The sequence below is a fragment of the Typopeltis vanoorti genome, chromosome 4, assembly GCF_054136105.1.
Source record: "Typopeltis vanoorti isolate ZY-2024b chromosome 4, IOZ_Tvanoo_1.0, whole genome shotgun sequence".
In the NCBI taxonomy this organism is placed as follows: Eukaryota; Metazoa; Arthropoda; class Arachnida; order Uropygi; family Thelyphonidae; genus Typopeltis; species Typopeltis vanoorti.
The window spans coordinates 74222771-74235406 of record NC_143552.1 but is presented as its reverse complement, the minus strand read 5'-3'; the positions used below and the strand labels follow the sequence as shown (position 1 = coordinate 74235406).

Genomic DNA, 12636 nt, shown 5'->3' with positions numbered 1-12636 from the left:
TTATAAGAAGAGAAGAATATTTTTCTTAAAGTATACTTATGTTAATTGTATGATTGACCAGCACATGGCAGTAGTTTTCTGTTCCTTCCCTAAATATCTAGAAGATAATTATATAATGATAATCGGATATCTTTTTTTCTTTCACGATTTTTATATATTTGTTTTTCTTCTTTTCAGTTGGATATCCAATGAAAGATATTCGTTATAAATGGGCGGAAGGAGAAAATTCTGTGGGAATGTCCAACGACGTCGAATTACCCCAGTTCAAAGTACTTGGACACCGACAGCGGTCAAAGGAAGTGCCCCTTTCCACAGGTAACATAGTTTCTCACATTATTTTACTGTGATTTATATTTAAGTCTGTAGTAACCACAAAAATAATGTACACGTATTTAATTGAACATCATTTGTAATGAATCTCGCGGTAAACAATACAATCTAAACAATGTCGTTTAGATTCCAACAATGTATTTGTTGCAATCTAAACAACATTCTTACTTTTCTAAAAGGACATTCTGCTTTTACTAAAAGGACATTGTTACTTGTCTACAGCAAAACACTTTTAATACTCCGAAAAATAAATCACATAACGCATTATTCCGTGCGCTCTCTATTGAGAATTTTGATGCATAATTCTCTAACATAATAAAACTCGAAGGAATGGCAGGTTAGCCTGTTCTATATTTATAAAACTCATATTACTCTTTAAAACGAGAACATATTTCAGGAAAATAGATGAACTGCATGTACTAGTGACAACTTCTTCTCATGTGTATTAATGATCCCTCATTCTACACTAGTCGATTCTTTTTCACTCTCTTCATTATCTTTAGGGAACTATTTGTCTTCTTTTATCTTCTCCCTTCCTCCTTCTACTGAAAGTGAATCTTCGATCTTTATCTTGCATGTTTTGTAAACGTTTGCTAATGATTATGATATACTGCAGAAAACGGAGCCATCTCACACTTTCGGCACTCAGTGAGTTAACTAACTTATCAACATGCAGTGAGTTAGTTAAATCCCATGTAACGAATTACAGTTTATAATTAAGAGCTACATTAAAATATATATGACGAGAAAAACTCAATGCTAAAACTTTTAAACTCGATATATTATTCGCTTTTATTCAATTCATGTTGAGAGAGAGAGAGAGAGAGAGTGTGTGTGTGTGTGTGTGTGTGTGTGTGTGTGTGTGTGTGTGTGTGTGTGTGTGTGTGTGTGTGTGTGTGTGTGTGTGTGTGTGTGTGTGTGTGTGTGTGTGTGTGTGTGTGTGTGGACAATAGTCGCTTCCTTTATTGTCGTCTGTCTCTTCAAGTTTATTAGTAGTCATTTTCTTTTCTCAATCGCTAAAAAATGTCCATTCCTTAGTTGCATTTTCCTATTTAATATCAGTCGCTTTCTTTATTGTTGTTCTCTTTCTTCCCTATTATCTCATCCACTTGCATAGTATTCCTCTTTCTTGATTGTTGTCCCTTCCGGTTAAAAGAGTAATCCTTTTTAGATTACTGTCCTTCTACTTTAACAGTAGTCGCTTCCATTATTGTTGAAGGATTTCTATCTCTATATATTTATCGCTTTCATCTTTCATTGTCATTTATGATTATTATAACTGTTTAAACCACGTAGGAAATAAAGAAAAGGATCGCAAAGTAAAAGAGGTGGAACGATGTATCCACAACGACTTTGAATGTATGTGTGGTTATTCTCATATCGCTGCAATATTTCTCGCTCCATGTAATAGAGACGCTACAAATGACCATAACTGGGGTTATCTAAACCTAGTTATTACCACCGTACTCTTTTCCACCTTTGTTTTCATGTGTCGGCAAAATTCGTTTGAAAGATTACAGCCCATTTTCACGTAGCTATAAGAAGTCAGGTACACATTTACGGAGGATCTTTCTAACTTGCAGTATGAAAAAAAAAGAATATTTCGAACAGTTATTATTACGGAAATATTTATTGCGATCGTAAACGTTTTCCAATGAAACCAAATAGCACTGCAGAAAACTGATAGAAAGATATTTTACCATCTAAAACATAAAAGAGTGCTGCAGTTTGCAACAAAAACAGTAACACGAGAATGAGAAGCGACGTGTATGAGATAAAAAAATAATTAAGAATCAAAGTGAAGTTGAGATCGTGCTGAAAATCAATGAAAAGTATTTAAAATAATATATGGTGTAGAACACAACAATGGATAAGATAAAGATATTATATGATGGAGTGTATTAATATATTTTATTAATATTAATAAAAATAGTTAATTAATACGTATGAAAAATGAAGTCCACTCTAGGGTCAAGGTTATGCTCAAAGCCCTAAGGATCTATTGCAGTAGGTGCGCTGAGACACTGACCCCTGAAGAAGGGGTATATTGATACAGCTGCAAAAGTAAATTTCATTACCTGTGCGCTGGAATCTCGGAAAAAAATTGATGTGGAAGGCAAAACACAAGGCAGCGAACGACGCTGCTCTCAATGCCGAGAGAAAAAAATGCTAAAAAATGCAATCCAACAAAACGGCGAGAACCAGCAAGGTAAGTCACTTCATGACTAGGTATAAGCCAATAAATTCATATAAAAAACTGAAAGATCGAATTCTTTTCAGCATGAAGAAATTTAAGCCGACAACAGTTGTGTTTTCAGCAGTAGAGGAAATGCTGATAGATTAACCATGTATTGCGGTGATATAGGAATAATGTTCTAAGGCAGGAAAAACAAAAAAATAAAGAAACTACAAATTAGTGTGTCTTCTCACACATTTATGGTATACGAAGCCTACCGGTATGCGTAAACAAAAGCAAAACATCCCTAAAAATCAAATGTTCTTCACAATGATCTAGGCAAGATCATTGTGAAGAACATCGCATACGATCTCATGAAAAACACTGACTAGAATACTCTACTCAGTTTGGATGATCTAATAACGTTATATGAAAATTATTGCCACTACATTCGGTACTGTTTGTCCCGAGATCACAGCTAAAACGTAGATCTTTATATAGATTGACACTTTAAATGGGCAAAGAAACTGAACCTTCATAAGAAATTTCCCATTATTTCAGCCAAAATGTTTTTAAGTACACGATATGATCCTAGTCAAAACAAAAAGCAATTGCTCACCTTGGCCTCCAGGGAGTCAGGGACTCATCGAGAGAAGCCACATACTACACGCAACAGCTGTCATACTGGTTTTTAAATTCATTCACACTACTTGCACACATCCAACGGCAATCTATTCCCATCACGTATTACTCTGTGAGGGAAAAATTTAGATCTAACCCTTTCTTAACGGTATTCATTCTCAGCTTCCAAGAATGTCCTCTCTCCCTTTTCCCGTCCTTCATAAAATGAAAAATTCCATCAACTGAAATCCTGCATGACCCATTCAGAAGTTGGTACGTCTCAATCATATCACCCCTCTTTGTTCTGTTTGCTAATGTGTGCAGTCAAAAATTCTCAATCTGCCTCCGTAATCAGTATTCCATAATCCTGATATCATTTTACACTCTCCACTGCACTCCCTCCACTGCAGCAGAATCACAACAGAAATCGGGATTCACACTTCCATACACGACGTTTTGATATCTGTCAGTCAGCCGTCCTCTTATCCATACGTATATTTTATAATCCAAACCCCAAATCTCCAATTTATGCAACAGTCTTCCATGCTGTATTTTGTCAAAAGCTTAGCAAATTCCAAAAGTATCATGGTGTATCATTCCCGTTCTCTAGTTAAATGGTAACATTATAATAAAATGTGAGCAAGTTGCTAAAACATGATGTTCCCATGATGTTAATTGGAAAGTAGAAAATCTCTGTCGACCCATTTTAGAATGGGAATCATAACTAAATTTTCTAAAATCTTCACCACCTCCAGATATAAATAGGTCGATAGTTTGATGCATCAGTCTTTGCATCACCTTGTGAAATGGGATTACCATACATTTCCTCCCACTCTTCCTTGTTCTGAGACTCAAATTATATAGTCTGGTCAATGGAATAGCCCGTTCAGCTAAACACTCTTTCAGCATCAGTGCTGATATCCATCAGTTCCTATTCTGATCAGATTTTCCCTTTCAGTCGTTTTCGACCGCAGGTGACTTTGTAGGCATTGACCACAAAGTATTCCTAAAGAGATTTTTACAGGGTGGTTCACCATTGCTTCCCCCCCCCCCAGCTTTATCCGGGCTCGGGACCTGCATATGGCTGAGACATATTCATGACTGTAATCTATGCATGTTCACGGCGGCGGTTTACCTGTTCTGGGGGGACAAAAAACCCGAGTTTCCGGGTGAAAAAACCCATCACCACCGTATGAGACCGGCTTACTCACCTTTAGTCGAAAGATAAAGGTTCCTCGAGCCACTGACGGGAATCGAACCCAGACTTTCCGACCAAAGGGCTTCGTCTAGCTAAAGGGTGTTCAAAGTTCCTATTGCAGAATTATTATTCAGTTTTTTCAACAGCTCAAATTCCTCCTCCTCATACACATGAGTTTCTTCATCCAGTGAGGAAATAGCAGTCAGCTCAATGTTGCATACACCAGATTGATAGCTTTTAGCAAAATGGGCACTCATTAGTTGAACAACGTGCTCTGCATCTGTCACTCTCGCACCATTTGCATTCAGTAGAGTTATTTTTTCATATTCATTCTTTCTTTTACTTGCAGCATATTGATAGAATTCTTTGGATTTGTCTTTAGCTTGCAGAACCAGTTTCGTTTTATACTCAGACTTCGCTTTCCTTACAACAGCTGTGACTCATAGCCTGCTGCATATAATTTTCATAACGGACATTATCCTATTGCACACGGTATTCCTTCCACACCATTCTTTTCTTAAGAAGCTCTTGCTTAATAAGATTACGCATCCATTTCACTCCTATCCTATTTATCCTTCGAACTCTCGGGACACATTCGGATATCGCATCATTCAAGTGTTGTTTAAATGCTTCCCATGCTCTGTCGATATTCTTTCCATCCAGCAACCGATCCCATTCCACTGAACTCAGTATATTCCTCAGTTGGTCATAATTTCCTACTTTGTTGTTCAGCATGTAACCTTTTCTGAATGGAACATTCATAAACTTAGTCACTTCCCCAAGTGAGTACTGCATGGTCGTTGTCCCCAACCGGAGAAAAAATAGTCACCCCTTTAACTGAAACATCCTCTGAACACTGTAACCAAATGTAACACTCTTTGACATCGTGTTCCGTCTGCCATATGCTGCTTGAGGAAGTCGTCTCGCAACAGCTTAGGAGATTAAGTTTCATTCTTCTCATGAGATTTTACTGCTACCCAATCAATATTAATATAATTAGAGTCTCCCATTATGATTACTCTTTTCGCGCTCATCTTGTCTATTTGCTGATGCATTTCTTCATCACTAGCAACCGATCCACTAGGTTTGTAACAGCACCCACTATATAATTGATCTTGCTAGATTCCACCTCGCACCAGATGGCTTCAAACTCACTGCCACATGAAAACTTGTTACTAGTACTATAATCGTAGGGCTTAACAATAACTGGATTCAAGCCATCGAGTCACCTCTTGAAATTCGAATTATTGCATACAGAAGAATTACTTCCTAATTTCCATTGTGCCTTGAAACGCAGTGCACAATAAACACTGACCAACTTATTTAATGGCGGTACATAAATTCTATGCATAACAACCACTTTGTTATAATATTCAATAATTACTTCAGTAAGACTATATAATAACATCAGAGATGCAACCGCATAACGTGAACTACCACAATCATCTCTAAACAACAAGGCGCCACGGTTACATATATCCTATAGCTGTTAGAGAGCATCTCATTGCTACTCTGATCAACAATCTCGCACACAGTTAAAAGAGTTTCTGACTGCTCGTATTAACATTCAATCACCTAAGAGTTACTGAACACTAAGACATGGGAAGTGGCATTAACGAAATTAACACAGCTCGTGTTAATCACACAAAACCAAAAGGCTAAACAAGGTAAGTTAACTATGAGATTAACTGATAATACCACACACGCAACAGTGCATGCACATGGGTTAAGTGGGTAAGGGGAAAGGAGGAATCTATTATTGTTTTTTTTTTGAAAAGTTCGGGAAGGGTTGTATTCAAAACTGTAATGGGAAAGGCTGCTCCTTAGATCAGAAATAGATGGTATGAAAGAGGAATATGAGAAGCTGATCCGATATATTTGGAGTTGAAGCGTGTATGGATGTTGACCAGTGGTTGTCTCATGTTGTTATATGGCTGGAGAAGATCAGAGGGACGGTAGTAGCTAGTTAGTCGGAGCATAAAAGTGCCTATGAAGCGCCTCAAAGCACAAGGGCCTGTGTATTCCGATGAGTCTAAGGGAGGGGGGGGTTCATCTATTAAGCAGACTGTCCTCTTCTGTATACAGTCGTCAGCGTACTGTCCCAATTGCTAGAACAATATTATAAGGTTGATCCAATGTTCAAATTACAAAGTCTTAGGAGTTGATTTATAGCGAAAAAGAATACCATGGAGGTTTTAAAGAAATGAGGAGACTTTCCTCTCCTCATCTCCTAAAAAATAAAAACTATGGATGTGATTTTAAATTAGATGTATAGGAGGAAGAGCTTAATCAAGAGTACTGATCCCTACTCCAGCATTGATATAAAAAACTAATGAGAAGTAACCCTCTACACAACACCAGCCGCTGAATTAGGAACTTTTATTAATACTGTGTTGGACCCTCTTTAGCCAGAATTACAGCACATTGATTCAACAAGCTGTTAGATTTCCTCTACGTCTAAAACGTATCAGGCATTCAGCTGATAGTCCTTAAACTTGCTCAGATTCGGAAGACTTTGCTTCACGATCTACTTTTCTAACATTTCCATACATTCTCAAAAGGAGTTTAGATTCGACGTTTTCGGAAGCCAGGGAAGATGACGGAAGTTGCTGTTATGCTCGGGGAACCATTGCTGAACAATTCTTGAGCGATGGGCAGTAGTATTGTCGTCCATGAAACAACCGCCCCTGCTGGATAAAAATAGAGCATCGCAGGATGAACTTGATTGGCAGCAAAGTTCATATATTCTTTGAAGGACATCCGACCTTCTAGCAATATCACGGAACCCGTTTCGTACCCAACAGAACATGCCCCACATCTTCGTGACCTTCAGTTCTGTTTACAAGGGAAGCTGGGTTCATTGGTTCATGGTGCTGCATCCAAATTCTCTGCCTACCTGTGTACAAAACAAGGTATTCTGTGACTCGTTGGGCCAGATGACATTTTTTCCAATCTTCCATTGTCCACTCACGGTGTTACTAACGCCACTGTAAACGAACTTTCCGGTTCTACGAAGAATCAGAAATAGGCATGTGACTGCAAATATCTATCCACTTCGATTCCTGTGCATAATTCTGTGAGATATGGGTCCGGAACTCATTAAATTCATTAAATGGTTCGATCAATTGCTGGACAATTGATCGAACCATTCCTTCTCACCAAGCCTTCTCAGACTACGGCGGTGAGAAAGACTTCCTAACGCACTGTCTTGGGGCTACAATTATGCTTCTTCAACAAGCAACGCAGGTTATTTTTATACTGATTAAACACCCGAGATATCTCACCTTTCAAGAAACCATTCAGCTCTGCTGTTTTCAAAAGGTAGCTCCATCCATTCGGATGCTCACAATAAACTCTTTATCGAACTAAGAAAGATCCTTTGTTGTTCTCATTGTGATCAATACCGCTGATGATTACTGAGCAGCAGCAGCAGTTTTAAATAGTTTCCTAGAACACGTGGATTCACGTGACCAAGTATTCGGCATGTACACTGCGTAAGTGACGTTTGCGTACATCTGCAAGAAAGGCTTCTCATTCAGAGGCCGTTATATGTACCCTGACACACAGTGAACGACCAGTGAGGAAATTTGCAATTGATTCACAAAGGATAGAAGACGGACCACAAGATGTTAACTTGGTGAGAAGATCTTGATGCCTTCGAAACATCCATAGGGACTAATTCGTTTCTCCAAATGTTTCCATGGCCGAACGTTAGGTAAAGTTACACAGTGAACTAAAATGGAAGAATTAATATTAGTAATCAGTAATTATCCAATAGGTCTGTGGGTATTAAAGTATCTATCTACTGCTGATGATCTTCCCATTACTTTTCAGGTTGAGATGACAGCAATAAGTGTATATGTTGATGTCTGACGTTTACCTTCGTATGTAAAGATAGGCTCTCGACAAAAGTTTGCTTTTTTGCAATTGAATAGATATGAAGGCATAAGAGGGTGGTTTGAAACCTTTTCGGGCTCCATAGATGGCAACACTATCGGCACGATTGTTTTTCTAAGTTGGTACATCTGACATAAGCATCCATGTGAAATTGCAAGTTATCCCTTGAAATGGATAAAATTGAGTATCGTGCGGTTATAAAATTCTTTGTAAAAGAAGACAACGCCAAAATAAATTCATTCGAAGTTCATAAACGTTTATGGGTACTCTTCTCCTTCGTTTTCAACAATTAAGAAATGGTCTTCCGAAATTAAACGCAGCCGTGGAAGCCTTGAAGATGATCCACGTGAAGGACGTCCACAAAGTGTAACAACACCAGAAATCATTGAACAAGTGCACGATATGGTATTGGATGACCGGAGAGTCACATTTGCTGAGACTATAGACATTTCAAAAGAACGTGTAGGGTATATTTTGCATGAAGAATTGCAAATGAAAAAGCTTTATACAAAATGGGTGCCGCGCCTCCTCATAACAGATCAAACACGCACTTAGATTAAAATTACTGAACAGTGCTTGGAGTTTTTTAAGAAGAATAAACCTGATTTGATTTTGTGCGTCGATTTATTACTATGGATGAGGTTTGGATTCACCATTACACACCATAATCCTAACAGCAATCCAGTGGACAGAAGCCGGTTGTTCAGCACCAAAAAAGACAAGATCATGGCATCGGTGAAATTATCTTGAAAAGGGTAGAACAATAAACAAGGAATATTATTCCGATCTTTTAACCAGACTAGATGAAAAAATTTGTGAGAAAAGACCTGGTTTGCAGAAGAAAAAAATCATCTTTCATCAGGACAATGCACCTGCCCACAAAGGTGTTTTGGCAATGGGAAAATTAAGGGATCTGCACTATGAATTGTTGGAACATCCACTCTATTTCCCAGATTTAACTCCTTGTGACTTCTGCCTCTTCCCAAAACTAAATCTCTTCCTCACTGGCCAGCGTTTTTCTTCGAATCAAGAGGTGATTGCAACCCTATGTAGAGGGGTATTTTGCAGATCTTATTGAGAACCACTACACTGATGGGATAATGGCGCTGGAGCATCGCTGGAATGAATGTATTCGTCTTAAGGGAGATTATGTTGAAAAATAAAAATAATTTTGAAATTATGAAATCGTTTTTTCATTGTTAAGCCTAGAACCTTTCAGACCACCCTCGTATATAGGCGATACAGGATGGGAAGAGGGGGGATACTTCCGAGGCCCATTTTTAACGCAACAACAGGGATACCATCTGGAACAGAAAATATATCAGTGTTGACTATATTGAGTATTTTTCTGATGTCTCTCTGATGAAAGATCAAAGGAAGCATTCTATGGACTAGTTAGAGAAGACTTACGTTTTTTTGAACACCAGTTAGAGGAAGAACTTCAGGCGATGAAGTCTGCTTCTCTTCAAATTTTACCTTGTTCTATGAGAGAGAGAGAGAGAGTCGGGGAAATTATGGTGCAAAATTTTCGCCCAAGAGATCCAGACACAATTTCAAGAGTGGCCTCTGCAATGTCATAATCGGATTTCCTGCAAGTACATCCTGGCAAAGTGAGAATCATCAGCAGGATAATTTGCCAGCTGATCAGGAAACCCCCTGAGGCGATACTAACAAATTCTTCCGTCATGTGGATTTTTTTCGATTTGAGAAATGAAAACTTCCTGTAAAGTTTATAGACAAGAATGGATTTTAAAAAAAGGTAGCAATAAACTAAGTGGGGAAACAGTGGAAAACCATTCAGGTTTTCCACTGTTTCCCCACTTAGGGGAAACAGGGGTCGAATTAGTTAATCGAACCTTTGTTGGTTCCACTTCTCTTCTTCTGAGCTTTTATTTCATCAACTAACATCTCACTTGTAACGGTCTTTCTTCTGTGGATTTGGCTTTATGGAAATAACCACAGGTTTCCCCTTCTCACCCACCCACAAAACATTTGAAATTAACGATTCTGAAATATCAGTTTCCTCCTTACTAATGGTATCTTGAAAATAAAATTTAGAACCTTACTTGATTATTCCAAACATGAGCGTTTTGGGGGCGTACAAAACAAATGCTCTCATTTAACGTGACATCACTATTCTAGGCTTTATTCATTTACACGTTTCTTTGTATCGCTTCAAGTATGAAAGAAAACACATTTAGCACGAGAGAACAGGCATCAAAGGATTTCACATTTTTAAGGGAAATAAGTAACGTAAAAAATTACAGTACCGTTATGATTAGGAAATATTCACCAGATCTGGAAAAGAGCTCGATGAATGAAAGATAGAAAACATATTTTAAAATAGGAAAATAAATATATAAATGCATGTATTTGTGAGGTTTTTTTTTCAGTTTATGGTTTTCAAAAAACTCCATAATGTTCCTAATAATCCGTAATGTTCCTAATAGAATAAAATGATCATTGCATTAGAAACAGGAACCTGCTCTTAATATAAAGTTGATTGTCGGATGCAAATTCATAATGGATTACCAATAATAAGAAAGGTATGATTATGATGTAGTTGACTGAGTCAGATGGTGGCTAGTTGCCTGAAAATTTATGTAGAAATTACAGAAAGACAGCATTTTCCCCCAACCCCCAATGAAATGGATGTTTCTATGCAAAAAATATAAACGTGTTGAGCAGACGTTTCCTACAAACATACGCGTATTTGACTGTTGAATAAATAGAATAAAAAAAAAGTTCATTTTTTTTTCTGAAAGAGTCCAAATGCCTCTATCAAAGATCAGTTGACCAAACGGCTAAAAATAAAAGAAAAACAAAGAAGGAAAGAAATGACCTAAAAAAAGACTGACGTACTAAGTAAAGAAAAATCTTGTGAGCATGAAGAACCTCCTGAACCTCTTTAGTCATTAAAGAAACGGTCTAGCAAAAATTATTGCTTATGAACCTGAAATAGTCATATAATTTTTTGTTGCTTAGTCAATGCTTTCTAAATTTGCTGCACCATTTTCGATACAGTCGGTTTTATTTGCAACATCTGATTACATCATTTCCTGTATCATGCTTTAACTAATTTTCACTAAAAAGAGTTAAAGTTAATGATTAGTTTGCACCAAAGATTTCTGTTGATATTTATTGATTATTTAATATACCGTGATGTTTAAACAATTAGCATTCTAAACAGAGGCTTCACACATTGTGACGTTTCCTTCTGTACATGAAACGTCACAATGTTCTGTAGTATTATGAAAAACTGTAAAGAATTGCTTTATGAAATAACAAGGATGTGAAAATATCTTATCGTCATAACCATTGCACTTCATGAATTACTAATAATACGTAATCCAGTTAAGTTGACCTTAAATATTAACGAATATGCCTTTTCTCGTGAACTGTTGTGAGGCAGCCAGTCGGATTTTCTAGATAGGAATAATTAATCAATATAAATTTAATTGTTTAGTAGTAGGGTAATTATTTATGGATGATTTTAAAGACAAAACCATTTCTTCATATTAAAGCGATTAAATCGCACTGTTTCTATAAATACATAACTTAAATCCTTATTAAATATAAATCTTTGGCTGCTGAGCAGTTAAGATTTTTATGTTGATTAGTTTCAAGTATAAGCGAAAGTGCTCTGCGAGTTCTGGCTGACATTTTCAGTATCCGAAGTTGTCAGTGTGTAACAGTAGAACGTTGACATTCTTTGAGTATCGCACTTGTCAGTAGTCTACACTAAGAAATGTCTCAAGAAATCTCAAGTTGTAAGAGACATACGATAATGGAGTCGTACATTTCAAAAACACAACCTACTGTTGTCTGACACATTGGAGAACTATGGAAAGAGTTTTGAACTCTTTTTTAAATATTCTGTCACTGTTTACTTCTTCTCTTCCAAGATGCAACTCTGAATTTCTTTGCGTCTGAGGTTTCGTCAATGCTAATGGAATGACGTCATAAGTTGTGCTACTACTTTTACTGAAAGAATGTATCATAGTTTGTAATAGAATTAGTTAACTTATAGCATAAAATATGAATGTAGTTTCCTTCTAAAACTCCGATTTCAGTCTACTGGTTGAAATCAAGTAAAAGTAGTATGTATTTCGTGAGTTGTTATGACTTGAAGTTAAATGCAGTTCAACTAACTAACAATCTTATAAAGACTTATTTGCCCCCCCAACAAACTGTTGTTTGCGTGATTCCGGTTGTTAATGACAGTAGGATGCTATTATTTCTGTAATTGGTACCACCGGAGAAGGAGGAGGTCTATAAGAAGTGAATAACTTCTTTATGCTACTGTCGGCCAACTTCATATACGTGGCCAACTATCGGTCACTGGCGGGTAGACAGGGTGGAGATTTCATATTTTGCAATATCCCTTTCTATCATTAATCACCAGCATATTGTC

General features: G+C 37.2%; 1 protein-coding gene across 1 annotated transcript in view; it reads left to right on the top strand.

The window, feature by feature from the left end:
• The window catches only part of LOC150107419 (gamma-aminobutyric acid receptor subunit beta-like), a 415258-nt gene that overhangs the window by 286234 nt on the left and 116388 nt on the right, over positions 1-12636 (top strand). The window contains exon 6 of the mRNA XM_090391284.1: positions 178-315. Coding sequence (XP_090247410.1) covers positions 178-315 — 138 coding nt within the window. The remainder of the gene's footprint in view (positions 1-177; positions 316-12636) is intronic.